The sequence below is a fragment of the Triticum aestivum genome, chromosome 5B (assembly GCF_018294505.1).
Source record: "Triticum aestivum cultivar Chinese Spring chromosome 5B, IWGSC CS RefSeq v2.1, whole genome shotgun sequence".
In the NCBI taxonomy this organism is placed as follows: Eukaryota; Viridiplantae; Streptophyta; class Magnoliopsida; order Poales; family Poaceae; genus Triticum; species Triticum aestivum.
This window is the reverse complement of record NC_057807.1, coordinates 22311687-22327195: the sequence shown is the minus strand read 5'-3', so window position 1 is coordinate 22327195 and position 15509 is coordinate 22311687. Positions and strand designations below refer to the sequence as shown.

At 49.5% G+C, this 15509-nt stretch overlaps 1 protein-coding gene and 1 pseudogene across 1 annotated transcript; one reads left to right on the top strand and one right to left on the bottom strand.

The window, feature by feature from the left end:
- Window positions 1-5641: 5641 nt before the first annotated feature.
- Window positions 5642-7155, top strand: LOC123110182 (uncharacterized). Its single transcript, XM_044530657.1, has 2 exons — window positions 5642-5840; window positions 6044-7155. The coding sequence occupies exon 2, from the start codon at window positions 6059-6061 to the stop codon at window positions 6662-6664; it is 606 nt and encodes a 201-aa protein (XP_044386592.1). The 5' UTR covers window positions 5642-5840; window positions 6044-6058; the 3' UTR covers window positions 6665-7155.
- A 148-nt stretch (window positions 7156-7303) lies between these two features.
- Window positions 7304-15243, bottom strand: LOC123110181 (fructose-bisphosphate aldolase 1, cytoplasmic-like; annotated as a pseudogene).
- Between the last annotated feature and the right edge of the window lie 266 nt (window positions 15244-15509).

Genomic DNA, 15509 nt, shown 5'->3' with positions numbered 1-15509 from the left:
TTACCAAATTTCTAATCAAAATATAAGATAATTCACGGTCAGATTTGATGAACATTTATTTACATAATCGCATTAATATTGACAGGCAAATCACAAGTTATGTATTAAAATATGTGTATCCCGTTACAACGCATGAACATTGTTCTAGTCTTCTAAAAAAATCGCTATCTTTTTGCTGACTATAGACATTGCTGCTGCCAATGAGGATGTCGGCTTGTCATGCATGATAATAAGAACAGGCAACTCAATCCCGTCCCAAACATCCAGGCAGGCAGACGGGTCATTCACAAAAAACCAAACCACCCAGGCGTCTCAAATTAGTCTCAAACATTCGGCTGTCTAGCGCCTCTCATATCCAGCTCAAATGTAGCGCGGATATACGCGTCCATCACGTTGGACCCGACAGACCCGGCCCACCACCGACCCCACGGCTATCCCACAAAAAACTCTAGCCCGGCTCCTCGCTCGGAACCCTAGCTCACTTACTCTCCTCTCTCGCTCCATCCTTCCCTTTCCCCTTTCCGAATCCGATCCAACCCGGCATAATGTCGAGCTCCGACAGCCACTCTGGCTCCGACCTCGGCGCCAAGGAGGAGCTTGCCCTCCGCATTGCCTTGGAGCAGTCCAAGGTGGACACGGAGGGCAGCTTCGGATCGTCGGCACAACACGGACGCCGAAGCTGGCCCTTCTCAGCTCGCGCACAGCTGAACCAAGGCAGCGCAGTCCACTTCGCCCCTGCGTCGTCCCCTTCCCGCGCAGTCCGCTGCACCGCACGGGCAACGGTGGTTGCTAGTGCACGTGCCGCCGACCCGCACGTGCACTCGAGAATCGGAGGTGCGCGCTGCCCGCCGGGAGAGGCAGCGGGCAAGGGAGAGGGACGCCACGGAGCCGTCCATGCGCCACCGTCGCGGGATGCCGGCAGAGCCCGACGAGGATGAGCGTCTCCTCGCTTGGGTCTACCGCCAGTCGCTCGCCGCCTACGGTGGAAGAACGCAAAGGCGCTCTGGCTTGCCATAGAGAAGTCAGAGGGCGAGGCGAAGGAGGCAACGACGGAGGTGGCTCGGGTGGCCAAGTTGAAGTGGCAGCAGGACAGGGCCATCCGTCGGATGAACGGGTTGATCGTCCTCTTCGACTCTGACTCTGACGATGGCGTCGACCACAGCTCCACCTCCGCCGATGACCAAGATCCTCCACCAGCAGCAGACGCCTACTGTAGGTGTCAAAACCGGCCGATCTCGGGTAGGGGGTCCCAAACTGTGCGTCTGAGGATCGAAGGTAACAGGAGACAAAGGGGACACGATGTTTACCCAGGTTCGGGCCCTCTTGACGGAGGTAAAACCTTACTTCCTGCTTGATTGTCTTTGATGAGTATAGGGGTTACAAGAGTTGATCTACCTCGAGATCGTAATGGCTAAACCCTAGCTGTCTAGCCTATGTAAATTCAGATAGCCTCTACGGACTAAACCCTCCGGCTTATATATACACCAAAGGGGTACAGAGTCGGTTTACAAAGGAAGGAAACAGTACATCCGGACTCCAATCTTCCCGTCCACGTATTCAGGAGTCCTACCCGAATACGGGGGATAATCTTCCGTTTTATCTTCACGGCCCATCAGCCCGGCCCGTATCGAATAGGCCAAACACCTAAGGACCCCCAAATCCAGGTCTCCCTCAGTAACCCTCGAACTTGCCTTCAATGACGACGTAGTATCCGGCTTATGTCTAGGCTTTGCAAGGCGGGTTCTTCATTATACTTCGGATTGACGACAGTCTTGTTTTGTCCTCTATGTTATGCCTTTATGATTCCTTCCTGTTGTTGCCTCGATTTCCACGCGCCGGGCGAATGCGAACGGTCCATATTTTTTTTTGCAAATAAGCCCCTTATCACGCACGGGCGGCATCTATATATAAGGTGGTCAGATCCCCAAATGCCATTTCACACTGCGCAAAGAAAAACTGCCAAGTTTAGATACGAAAAAGCCTTCCAACATGTCCAGTGCCCCAGGCTCTTCTTCACGCCCCCATGGCCCTCAAGAGGGCGATTGGCGGAGTTACTCGGTGCCTCATCTCCTGTCGAGTCGACTCCAGACGCAGGGCTATATTCCCCTCACAGATCTAGTCTCCTTTCGAGCGAAAATTTCCCCAACTCCAATAAGGAGGAGAGGGTGTGCTTCGTCCCATTCCTGTTGCGGGGCCTAAGATTTCCAATCCATCCCTTTCTCAGGGGTCTATTGGATTTTTACGACAGTCAACTGCACAACCTTACCCCAGGTTCGATTCTGCACATCTCAGGTTTCGTTGCCCTCTGCGAACTGTTCTTAGGCATCGAGGCCCATTTTGAACTATGGAGAAAGTTATTTTGCCTCGTTCCCCGCCATCGAGGATGCTCTATATTTGAAGTGGACGGTGCCGAAGTATGGCGTACAGATGGATCCGGATACCTCGTTGGAACTCCCAAAGAAATATACCCACAGTGGTCTTCGGAGTGGTTTTATATGGACGATGTCCCACTACCGGACCCAGTTCGGCGTGGCCTTCCTGAATTTTCCAACGCTCCTCTAAGGAAGCGCCTCAACTGGCGCCCCCGAAGTCCCAAGGAGGAGGACAGTGCGAAAATAAAAAGGTTAGTCAGCGAGGTTAGATTATTGGCCAATACCAAACTCTCGATAATCGAGGTTATGGCCATTGCAATAAAAAGATGCGTCCAGCCTCTCTAGTCCAGAGTAACTCCTTTATGGTGCTACAACAGAGAGGACGACACATCTCGTTACAAACGCAAGGGTCCGGATACCCCGGCCGAACTGGCCATGATCTTGATCGATCTATAGAAGAGCGAAAAGGAAGACTTCCTTCGCTTAAACTGTCGGGAAGGTTACTCCATGTACAACCCTATTGAATGGGTAAGATTTCGATTGCCTGTGCTGCCTTATTGCTGTAACGGCATGCTAATCCAATTTGTTCTTTGTTAAAACATTCATGGAGGAAGATGATCGAGGACGTTCACTGTCCTGCCCCACAGCCAGAGGATCACAATCACGACGGAGACCCTGGCTTCTGCGAGGATTCGGATATATACATAGAGTTCGATGATGGGGTATTTTATCAAGCGAGACTTGACAGGTTGGAAGTGGCTATCACCGCTGACTACCCCCGCCCCTATCCCTTCTCCATCGTAAGTATTCGAAGGGCCCTTTTAAAAACAAGTCCCTACTTGGACCTTTGTCTATTATACTGATCCGGACATAATAGGATCAGCGCTCGGCAGACCGCACCTCCTCAAGGGCGGCCCCTATGCAGGGTAGTCGTTCAAAACGAAAGGATACCGGGAGCGTCGTAGAAACCTCACAGTCTTCCAAGAGTATGTCCGCTTAATACATGCCTGGGCATGAGTTCGGATTGCTTAAAATCCCTTTTTATCCTTGATTTCAAGAGAAACACGCGGCAGACTGTGGGAAAACGCCCTGCTAGCCAAATGTCAGCCAATCCGGTGCCGGACTCACCAACTAGGACGAGGGCCGATGCAATGCCAGTTCCGCCGCCTCATGAGGATTTGGATGACGTATCTGTCATGAATTCCGAGGTGGAGAGTGTGATGAATCACCGTCGACTGAAAGAGGCCATGCACGCTCCGGCCTTTTCTGAGCAAGAGTTTACCGCACTCAGTTTGATGGATGCATATATCCGAGCCGCTCGAGATGGACTTGCCGGAGTCAGTCAGCTATTCTCAAAGGATATACAGGTAAAAGTTTATGCAATTTTGATAGTTGTATGTCAGTAGCCCCCGAGACTTGAAACGGTGAAGCAAACCGATTTAAGGATCAATATGACAGGTTTTCAAAGAGAAGAATACTGCGCTATCCCAGGAGCTGAAGATAAACCAGACGCGGCTAAATGCCGCCACCGCCGAACTGGCGGAAATGAAAAAGGCCGCAATGAGTACGTCGGAGAAGAAAAAACACGAGGAGGAGAAAGACAAACAATCCGAAGAGATAGAGAGCTTAAAGGCTCAGTTATCGGCCGCTCAGAAAGAAAATGAGAAGTTGAAGGGCGACATGTTTGGTATGTCTTTTTAAAACCACCATAGGGGCTCATGTTTAGTCCATAATTCGGAATGTCATAACTCTGTTGCTGCATGTCTGTTAACTAGTCGGCCAGAAGAATAAGTATCCAGATTTCAAGGCGAGAGGGCTTGGCAAACCTGTTCAATGGCGCACGGCGCCGCTTTGAGCTATGAAAGACGTCCGCCTGCCGTGAAGGCGCACGAGAAGCCTGTGCTATGGTGAAAACACACTTCACCAAGCTAGATCCGAATCATATGGCCCGAATGGGACCACAGGGACGAGATGAGAAAGAAATTCCATTGAATTTGGTGTATGACCAAGTAATGATAGCTGCGAAAAATTCACAGGAAGACTGTAGGTTAGACAGTCTAATAGATGGAATAGATAAGGAATAGGTATTTTATTCAATGTATTAATGTACTTTATGATCAACCTGAATCTTCAGCCGAACATGTGGAAAGTTTGTCATCGCAGACTTCGGCTTTAATCTCCGAACCAAAATGGTGGGGTGTTTCCGAATACTATTTTGGAATGAAAAGAAGCATTCACTATGTCCGGAAACCAGGCAACCCAGTCATTGTGCTCGAACAGACAAAAATTTTAGTTTGGGATGTATGTGATACTACGTATGTAAGAAACATCATCCAAGGAAAATAGTTTCGTTAAGGGTTCTTTTCCTTGGGTTGACATGCTTTAACTATGCGTGCCGAAGCTTTGGTCCGTGGTATGAAAAAAACTATCCTGTATTTTTGAAGAGTTACAATAATGTAATAATCTGTCGTTTGATTGGCGACCAATTATTCTCTTAAGAAAGCTAGTTTTCGGTTTCACCCGTCTGAGGTACAACGCCGTCCTCCAGCGGCTCCCCTCCGCCGGCGAGGGGTTCGCCGGATACACGTGTGTGGATCTTTACTTCCTTGTAGTCTACATTTTTTAGGTTGTTCATCGCTTTGGCTTCGGCGACGAAGATGATGGCACTGAATAAAGATTTTTCGGATCCTTCCCTGACGAGGACATCAGTCCTATGGTTGGGGATGGATTTGCAAACCAGTCTGTTCAAGCAATGATGGTGCGGCGGCGGCATCCTCGTGATGGACCTGTGTCCTCGAGCTCCGCCGTTGCGACGGCGTTTGCTCCAGCATCGGCACGAAGCTTGGGAGGTAGTCTAGGAGCGGATGCAGAATGCGGTCTGCATCGACGACATCTGAAAGACGGAACGTGTGTTGGGTTCGTGGTTCGTGGATAGCAGGTATGGTTTCCTCCTCCTGCGTTTTAGTCGTGGTGTGGTGTCAGATCTGGAGTTTGATGGTGTGTCCGGGGTGTTGCCCCGGTCAGATTCGTTCAACGGTATAATGATAGTATTTTTTTTACAGCTAGTGTTATATTATTATTAGAGATGAAAGTAACTAGAGGCTTGATGGGAAAAAAAAATAACTAGAGGCGTGCTCTTCCTTTTTCTAAGGAAAGAAAAAATGCGAAGCAACTAGCCGTGCGGCCGGCGGCGCGCGCCCTAGTTCAATCCAAAAGGCAACGGCTACGAAACCCTAAGCCGCCCAATCCCTCCGATCGCCAGCTATTAATATACCTAGCGGGCCCAAAGGGCAGCGACGAAGCGATCGAACCAACCCAGACGTACCAGGCGCGCGGCGGCGGCGGCAACTCGATGCGAAGCACCGCCACGCGGAGGACCAGGATCAAGACCTGCGAGGGGTCTTGCCGGAGCCCGGAGGAGGCCGGTACGGACGCGGACGCGGATGCGGAGGAGACCGGCGGGCGGAGGTGCGTGAATTCGATCGATCTTGCACGCGCGGCGTCCGTGGTGTGGCGACGAACCCTAGCTAGATCTGTTTTGTGATCCCCTTTCGATTCGTTCAAAGCGATGGCTTTCGTGGGTTCTTGTTCATCTCGATTTCGGAGGAGACTTGCAATCAATCGAGCCATTTCTCAACTTTTTCCTCTGCCCGCTCCTCCGCTTATTGTAGGTAGTTGCAGCCGGCATGGCGGCGCCCAACTGGTTTCCCGTGATCGTGGCGGCCAAGCCCTCGATCTTCTTCGTTGAGATGCGGCCGAGAGGGAAAGACGCAAGGAAGGAGATCAAAGACCTCGCCGGAACAGCACAGAGCAAGGAGGGCAAGGATCTGGCCGCAGCTCTTAAAGAAGGCGTCATCCATAACGCCACCGGGTTCGCGGTTGGGACCGTCGGAGAGGCGGCCGGCGGCAGGGTCAAGATCATGGTCTTCACCGTCTCTCATCTGATCGAGCATGTGTATCATGGAGACTGGCAGCCTATCGACGCCGACACCGTCAACAAGCTCTACGAGATCGAGCTCTACTGCCCGCACGCGGAGCTAGACTGGCTCGCCAGGGGCCGGCGAGGGCCCAGGGTCTCCTTCCAGGCATGGGCTTCTTCCATCGACTGCGCCATGGACTGCATGGTGCTCACGGCGTACGTCAGCGACGTCGCGCTGAGGGCGCTGACGGTGGGGGCAGGGATGCACAGGGAGAGGCAGATCGTGCTTTGCCCAGGGCCAACACCCGGAGCTCCACTTCAGCGACGTTCTCCAGCCGTGCCACCCGTGCATGATGCTCGCATGGCCGAGTGATCTGATTCACCTCTTTTACGTGGGCACCCAGTGCGAGGTCAGACTGGCGGCCGACTTCAGCGGCAACGCGGCCGGCTACAGCATGAGCCTGCTCGAGGCCCAGATCGGGTGCACGGACGGTGCCTCCGGCGCCCCGCTCTTCAGCCTCGCCGGAGAGGTCATCGGCGTCCTGCACGGCAAGCTGCTAGACGACCACTCGTACTTCGTGGCCCCCCAGCACCTCCTCGCCTTCCTGGCTACCGCGCGTGACGAGGCCGCCGCCGCAGCTGCGGCTGAACAGGCCACCGCTGCCGTCCTGGCCGTAGCCGCCGCAGAGCAGCTTCACGCTGCGAATCAAACTTGGTGTGACTTGCGCCGTCCGCGCAGTGCCCGCCCTCGTCGTCCACGCTTTCCGCGTCTTCCTCCTCCTCCTCCTCCCAGCCGTAGGCGCCGCCGGAGGTGAAGGTACCGGAAGCAAGTAGTGCAGATCACTTGATGGTGTAGTGTCAGCCGAAAGCTGAGAATGCTAAACCGATCGACGCTCTATCTTTTAGCGAGCTCCAAAAGACCGGCGCAAATCATAGGATACAAGGGATATATATAGCTCTAGTGTAGGAGTACAAATCATAGGATCTAGTAGGAGTATGAATTGCTTATTCCTGAGCGATGGATGCCCTTTATTCCCCTTGATTCTATTCTTTACTTGTAAGTACATGACTGCCGATGCAGTCAAAGAATACAAACTGTATGTATGTTGCTGACAAACATGTTTGCCTACATATCGTAACGTCTGAGTACTACTCCATCCCGAAAAGCTTGTCTCCAGCTTATTGTACTGCGAATTTTGCGAAAACGCTCTCGTAGCTTTAAATCTGTTACAAACAGGTTGCCGTTCTTCCTCCGCCCGTCGCCAGGGCCAGTCGGCACCCAAGACCTACGCTGGCGCCACCCAGGACGTGCTCCTCCGACGCCCAATTGCTTGCTCCCCCGCCGCCAACGCCGCCCAGGACCTGCGCCACCCAATTGCTTGCTCCGCCATCGCCCAGGACGTGCTCCTCCGCCACCCAGGACCTGGGTCGCGCACGCCTCCTGCCACCCAGGATCTGCGCCGCCGCCGACGCCCAGGACCTGCGCGCGCCTGGACCTCAGCTCCCTCAAGCTCGTCCTGGAAATCAAGCTCGAGCTCCTTCTGCTGCTCCTCTGCAAGTTACTGCTGCTCCCCTGCTCCTGTTGCCGCCCGGAGGTCCCCTACTCGTGTGCTGTCACCGGAGGTCCCCTGCTCGTGCTGCTGTACGTGAGAAGAAGTTACGGGGCTCCTTGCTTTTTCATCTCCAGTGCCGGACCTTGCTTGCTCTGTAGTTTGAAACATAATTGATCATGTCCTCTGAAGAAATGTTACAAAACAAGAGTTCAGTTAACTGTTACTGTTACTGTTGCTGTCTCAATTCTAACGAGGTCAATTTGCTATCAATTGCTCTGTAATACTCAACCAGGTTTATGCAAATGAAGATCAACCAGGTTTATCTTCAGTAAATAATGGTTTATTTTCAGTAAATAGTGCGAGCACCAACGAGGTTTATGCAAATGAAGATCAAATTGGTAGCTATCAATTGATTCGGTAATTTGCAGTAGATCAAATTGCAGTAGATTATTTGCTTCATTGTTGTACAACTGTAGTTTAAATGAAATAGATTATTTGCTTCATTGTTGTACAGCTGTAGTTTAAATTCAGGTAATTAGAACAAAGTTAAGTTAACTTGTGAGAGATACTACTAGCATTTTCAGTAAATTGTCTTTGGCAGTTTAGAAAAATACTCATAAAGTGGAGTAGGAGCACATAACCATTTATGCCACGTTTGTCCTTGAAGATTCTTCTCCTAAACTGAATATTGATCCTAGAGTTCTTGCACATAATTGTATACTGTATTAATCTATTATAGTATACTGAATATCACTTGGGCATGTTTGCATTGACCTGACTATAACCTAACTAAATATCATTCCATGCGAACTCTATCAACATCTTCCTAAATATTTTCATGTGTATCAAAGTAAATATTGACCAAATAGTTACACATTATACGAAAATAATATGCATACACACTCTCTTTTTCTTTTGTGAATGCTTACACACTGTTGATGTTGCTCACTCAGTAGTAATCATTTTTCCTGTTACATGGAGTACAAAGTGAACGTCACTTACTCAAGATAGCAGGTTTACCAGGGATGTTGATCTTGCTGGGGCTGGAGCCACTGACTTGGTCTTGCTGAACTGAGAACTGCTTGAGATCACGTCATGGTTTGTGTAAATGATCTGTGTAAATGAAAAGGTATCACCACTAAGATCATCTTCACTAAAAATCATCTTAGCAAACATTGCAGAAAGTGAGAAGCAACAAATGGGTAAACTGCATTTGGTAAAGATGGCAGTAAATTCAGTTAACTACTGTGTCAAAATTCAGTTAACTGACTTTTAGACTGAATTTTTAAACTTGCTTGCAATAAGCAGTACACTTTATATTCACAGCAGGATACAATACTGAATTTTTACAGACATCTACACTTGCTCTACTAGTTTCAGACATCTTACAATAAGCAGTACACTTGCTCTACTAGTTTCAGACATCTTGCTTGCAATTTGTAAATCACCAAGAGCTCTACTAGTTTCAGACTAGAATTGCTTACAATGCATTTCCTTACTGAAAACAGCAATAGTCATATCCATCACAGTACCAACAGCTATTCTCTCCATTGCATCTACATACTGCTCTTTTGAGAATCAATGAGCATGATCCGGGTATGAAGATGCTCGCTCCATCAATATCCATGGACAGAAAGTTTGGATGGGAAACAGGCGGCTCATGTGCCGCCTAAGATCGAGCTCGAGTTTAACTGACAGCCTCCACTGTGAAAAAACCCCCTGCTGTGCTCCTCTAGTGACCAAGAGCAACCTCCTCCCCTGCAGGATACGAGCGGCCCATCAATCCGTCCATCTACTGGACAGCATACCTACGGAGGATACTGGCGGCTTGTGCGGGCGAGGAAGACGGCAGGGAGGACGCCGCCGTCGGACGGGCAGGGCCAGATCGAAAAAAGGCAACCCGTGCTGCTCCATGACATCGCTGCCGCCGTACTCATTTGAGCTCGCAAGGGAAGCTTTTAGTAGCAAGGTGGTCGGGATCCGGCGCGTACGGCCTCGCCGACAACATATACAGCCTCGCCGACGCCGTATCCGGTGACTCGTCGGCTTCTTTGGATCGAGAGCAGAGCGTTTTTGGTGGCGAGACGGAGCACAGCGCGCGGCGGCGAATACCCGAAGCAGAGCGCGGCAGCGGAGAGCCGGAGCATAGCGCGGCGGCGGCGACCTAAAGCAGTGCACGGCAGCAGCGGCCTGAAGCAGAGCGCGACGGCGGCGAGCCGGAGCAAAACGGCGGGGGCGAGAGCCAGTGAGCGACAGCAGTATCAGACAGACAGTGTGGCTGGACCGTGGGTTGTTTCCCAAAAAGACCATGTTTTTTTTTTGCAAAAATGCCAGTGGGACATGCTTTTCCAGACGGAGGGAGTACTTCATTATGTTACAATCAACTAGTATATATATACTCCATTGTCAACACCTCCATACACAAACAGGTTAGAGTACCTCCAACCGGACATAGCAAGTTCACGAAACACACATAGATCGACTAGTTATGATCTACGACGAAATACGACTAAACATGTTATGCCGGCGACGTGGCCCTGCCCTGCTAGGTGATTGCCGTGACGGGGAAGTTCCCGTAGGTGTGCATCAAAATATGCTACAGTGTCATACCTCAGCTGTTTGATTTCCATCTCCACATGACTAATGATTCCATCAACGCTTCAATTTTTCACAGTTGAGCGGCCAACTCTATTGGCAATCTACCAAACTGTTAAGGAACAATGAGGGCTTTAAAAAAGCAATAGTCAACATCAAGAAATAAGCAATGTTCTAGACATGATATGCAAACCATATTGATTCGCTACCATCATGATAGGTCGATGTAGTGCTAGCGCATGGCATATATAGGTCGATGTAGTGACCAAATTAAAGACGTGGCAGGAAGGGGACATGGCAAAACAGTAGCAAGTGTATGCAAAAAAAAAAGGTAACTTAGCAGCCTTTTATTTTAATTTTACAGATAGCATCGTGTAGTTGTACTGACATCATAACTCATACGACTGTAGCATATCTGTATAAGACAAGTCTACTGAAATTACAAAGCCAAGCAAGACACAAGAATGTGACAAAAAGAACATTCTTACTGTGTTAGGAACGTTTGGGTTTGCAACAGCTTCCAACAAGCACTTGATAGCTTCAGTTAAGCCCTTCTCTGCAACCTTTTCCAAAAGATTATCACCACCGACAGTAGCTGCACTCTATCAGATGCAAGTATAGAAGACCAGCCAATCATATGGTTTTCAAGTAGGTAATACAAAGATAGCTAAATCAAACATCAGTCTATAGAAATCCAAACAGATGAATCAATATAAGCAGAGGATACTATACCTGAATCAATAGCTTCACACATGATACAGAAGATTTTTGTAATGCCGTACTTAAAGGTCCAAACGGACAACTAGCTTGTTGGGCTGGAAAAGAAAATAAAGAACTTCATTTTCATGCCAAAGTATGTCAGTTTCAACAAAAAGATGGAATTTGTATAAGGAAAAAGAGCTGAGAAGATACTTCTTTCATAAGAAAATAGAATATAGCTATAGTCTTATGTCGGTTTGCTCCCACTAATTTTCTGACTGGTCCCACCATGCTTCTATAGTCCTTGACGTGAAGGCTCTCCGAGGCACCCTCTCCGAGGGTGGCGCCACCCTTGTAGGTGCCAAGGGTGGCCTCGGAGTTGGCCTTGCACCTCACCAGGAACGCCGCCCTGGCCCTCTCATCGTTCTCTGTCTTGCCGGACCAGGCCTTCAGGGTGCTCTGCTGGAGGGCACGCCCGAAGGAGGAGGACAGGTTCCAGGGCTTCTTGGTCTGGAGCTTGTTCATGGCATTCAGGTTCAGGGTCGCCTCCTCCTCACTCTGTCCACCAGAGAGGAAGACAATGGCGGGGACGGCAGCAGGGACAGTCCTCTGGAGGGCGCGGACGGTGTACTCAGCAATGACCTCAGGGGCCACCTTTTTGGCGTCGGATCCAGGGGTGGGCTTCAGGAGGGTGCCCTCGAGGAGGACATGCTGGTCGTTGAGGGCCTTGTAGCAGGCAGCAAGGACGATCTCGGTCACATAAGCACAGCGGTCAATGTCATGAGGACCATCAACAAGGATCTCAGGCTCAACAATGGGCACCAGACCATTCTCCTGGCAGATGATGGCACAGCGAGCCAGACCCTGAGCGTTCTGGTCGATGGAGAGCTGCGATGGCTTAGTGGCGCCGATCTTGAGGACTGCACGCCACTTGGCGAAGCGGGCACCAGTTTCATAGTACTTGGCGCAGCGCTTGCCAAGGTCATCAAAGCCCTGGGTGGTGGTCTCACCGTTGGTTCCAGCGAGCTCTATGGTACCCTTGTCCACCTTGATGCCAGGGAGGACATTGCCCGCCTTGAGGATGTCGACGAAGGGCTTGCCACCCTTGGTGCTCTGGTACAGGGTTTCCTCAAAGAGAATCACAGCGCTGAGCTACTGGAGGGCACCAGGTGTGCAGAAGAGGAGCTCACGGACGGCGCGACGGTTGTCCTCAACGTTCTCAACATTGATGCTGGCGAAGCGCTTGTCGATGGTGCCGGTGGACTCATCAGCAGCGAGGATACCCTTGCCAGGGGTGCCAATGTAGGCAGCGTTCTTGATGAACTCATCTGCAAGACAATGAACATCAGATTGCAATCAATCGCCATGACTATTCAGATCCTGTAAATTAAGATCAACTGTACAAGTTGAGTGGAACCGTTCACAACTTTTATGGTATAACTAACATACATGACAAATTGGCTATCATAATTCTGACAATTTTTACAGAAATTCCATCTCCACGAGGTAAACTGCACAAGATGAGTGTAACTTATCACAATATTTTACCTAACAACACATACACAACCAGACTTAGATAATTGACCTTAGGAAATTCTTTAGAAAGATCCGAAATTGCATCTTCACAACAGCACAAGGTGGCAACATAAGGGCAGCAACAGCTTGCGAATAGATGAGCATGGGATATTGCTAAGCAACAGATGCCCCTAGGATCTATACAGAACTAGATTTACAGATGCAATCTTGAGTAACTAAAGCCAGAATTACCACTACCACGAACCCAACAGAAATATGTGCAGATGTGTAAAAGGAAGGAATGCTAGTATCATCATTCGCACAAAATAATCACTTGAAAAACACTCTAATACGGTTTGCTCACACATTAATAGCTATAGCAAGGCCTGTTTGGTTGGTTTTCGAAGGTTGATTATATTTGCCACAACTTTGTATGTCAATTAAGTCGTAGAAAAGGAATCTTGCCAGAACCGTGCCTGCAACCTGCAAACCAAACGGTAACTAAGTCACACTTGCATGATTAGTCACCAACCAATAATCTCATCAACTACATGCATGTTGGAACAATTGGAGAGTGTAACAAAATGCCAGCAAGAGAAAGAATTGGAATTAAATGACAACAGATCAACGAAGATTTTGAATATTACATCTGCATTGTGCTGCAAAAGGATCTTGACCGTGCTAGCATGTCCTCTGAAAACAGCAAGGGAGAGTGGTCTCCCAAAAACAGATAGCGCATCAATATCAGCTCCTCTAGAAAGAAGAAACTTTACTATTACAGAGTGCCCTGAAGAAAAGGAGAAAACAAATTTAAGATCATAACAGCATATGAGCAGAACAGTTTTGGGCAAAATCGTTTCAATAACTATTGATGGAAAGCAATTGTTCGTTCACATTACCCTGAACAGACATACAGAACAAATTACCATAAACAGCTACCATAAGAAGATGGTAATCATACAAAAAATAATGTATGAATAGATACCCGGAGAAACTTGCATATCACATATTAATTAAGCAGACATTTCTTGGGAAACTAGATTAGATGGCTAACACAAAAATAACATCTGAAACATCCAGACTAAGGATAAATATAATGCCTAACAAGAATTGTAGCAATACATGACAGATGGCTATTTTACATATCGTGAAGCAGGAAATGCAAATTAATGTGACGACTATGTTTAAACTTATCATACGAATGACCACTGTTCAGACGCTGATGGACATTAAAAGCGAAAAAGATCAGGTTTGTTTTACTTATATTAGGTTAGCTGAGCACTTGGTAAAATAAAATCGAGCACAAAACAATTCTCATTAAGAAAAAGGTCCAGCAGGGAGCAGGAGAGTAGTCAAGACTGTGAGCATGAAACTATGGCATATTCTTACAGCACAGGGAATTAAAAACCAAATTAAGATCCTTTTGACAGCATGAACTGCAGCTGAATGAAGAAGAGTAGACATGGTCCCATCTTTACATCGCTGGGGCAGATCAGCTCCACGACAAGAAGGTACCTGACGGCAGGAAGGTGGCCGTCGGTAAGGGCATGCTCCACAGGTGTATGTCCTAGTATTATGATGCAGGTGAAGTAGATAATCAAGCCATAGAAACTACTGTATATACAGTTTAGGACCGGAGAGGCACGAACGAATTACCCCGACAGATGTCAGGCTTGTCGATCTCCACCATCTTGACCTCCTCGGCGAGATGCCGGCAGACTGGCAGCCAGCCTAGGCCACCGGCGGCATGCAGCGCATTCATGCCATGGAAGGTCGTGTTGGCCACTGTCACCGGGATCCCATGTCCGTGCACATTCAGCTCCTTTGCAATCTCCTGATTCCACACAACAAAAAGGGGAGGCACTGTTAGTTAGGACATGAATCATCATCAATCATGGCAATAATGTACTAGCCCGGCCCAAATCAGGAAGAAATAGCCACTGATCCTTAAGAAGGGGGTTCAGAAATCCCCAATAGAACTGCAGCGAGAGATTCCCAAGCATCTCATTCCAACATAAATCACAAGCAAAAATTGACATCCCCAAGGAACCCGAGGGATTAATTCAGCCCCCAGCATCGCATTCCAACCTAAATCACAAGAGAAAGCCTATTCCCCCAAGGAACCTGGGGAATTAATTAAGCCCCAGTGTCTACCGATTGGAGGCGAGGCGCACACGGTAGCAAAACACGGCCAGATCTAGCGAGCAGATGGACGCCGGAGGGAGGGAGAGATGGGGGAGGGGGGAGGGTTCAGTGCGGCCCTTACTGATCTTGCGCACGTCGCCGTCGTGAGCGGCTTCGATGAGCCTGGCCGCCGGCGGCCGCCGGTCGTGGTCTGCACAACAACAAGCGAATCCAACGCTGAGACGGACGGCGCGGGGGAGAGGGGTTGGTGCGGCTGCAGGCGGAAGGTTCAGTAGGAGGTCGTGGCGGTCACCTTTGCCGACGAGGAGCTAGTAGCAGCGAGACAGCGGCCACTCCCACATCCTTGCGCTCTCTCTCTCTCTCTCTTCGCCGGCGGTGGCGGTGTGTGGCGGAGCCAGCCGATGAAGGAAGGAAGGTTCTCGAGTGAGCGGGGAAGGAAAAAAAAAGGGCGGGAAATGGAGGGAGTGGGCATAAGAGCATCCTACCGCCCCTATAATGCCGCGACCCGCAAAATAACCGCTAAAATACGGGTCCGTGCGAAAAATACTGCCCGATCACACTCCTAAACGTGTCCGACTCGTAAAAAAATTTGGCGGGCACGGCAAAAATTTGCCATCAACCTTTAGATTTACGGGGTGGGAGGCCGACATGAGCTCACCCCCCTATCCGCAGCGAGATTTGGCGCTAGGGAAATTTCCGTGCCGGCATTCC

Excerpts from the sequence above, each read along its gene's own strand:
- LOC123110182 (XM_044530657.1), top strand. The coding sequence starts at position 6,059 with ATGGCGGCGCCCAACTGGTTTCCCGTGATCGTGGCGGCCAAGCCCTCG.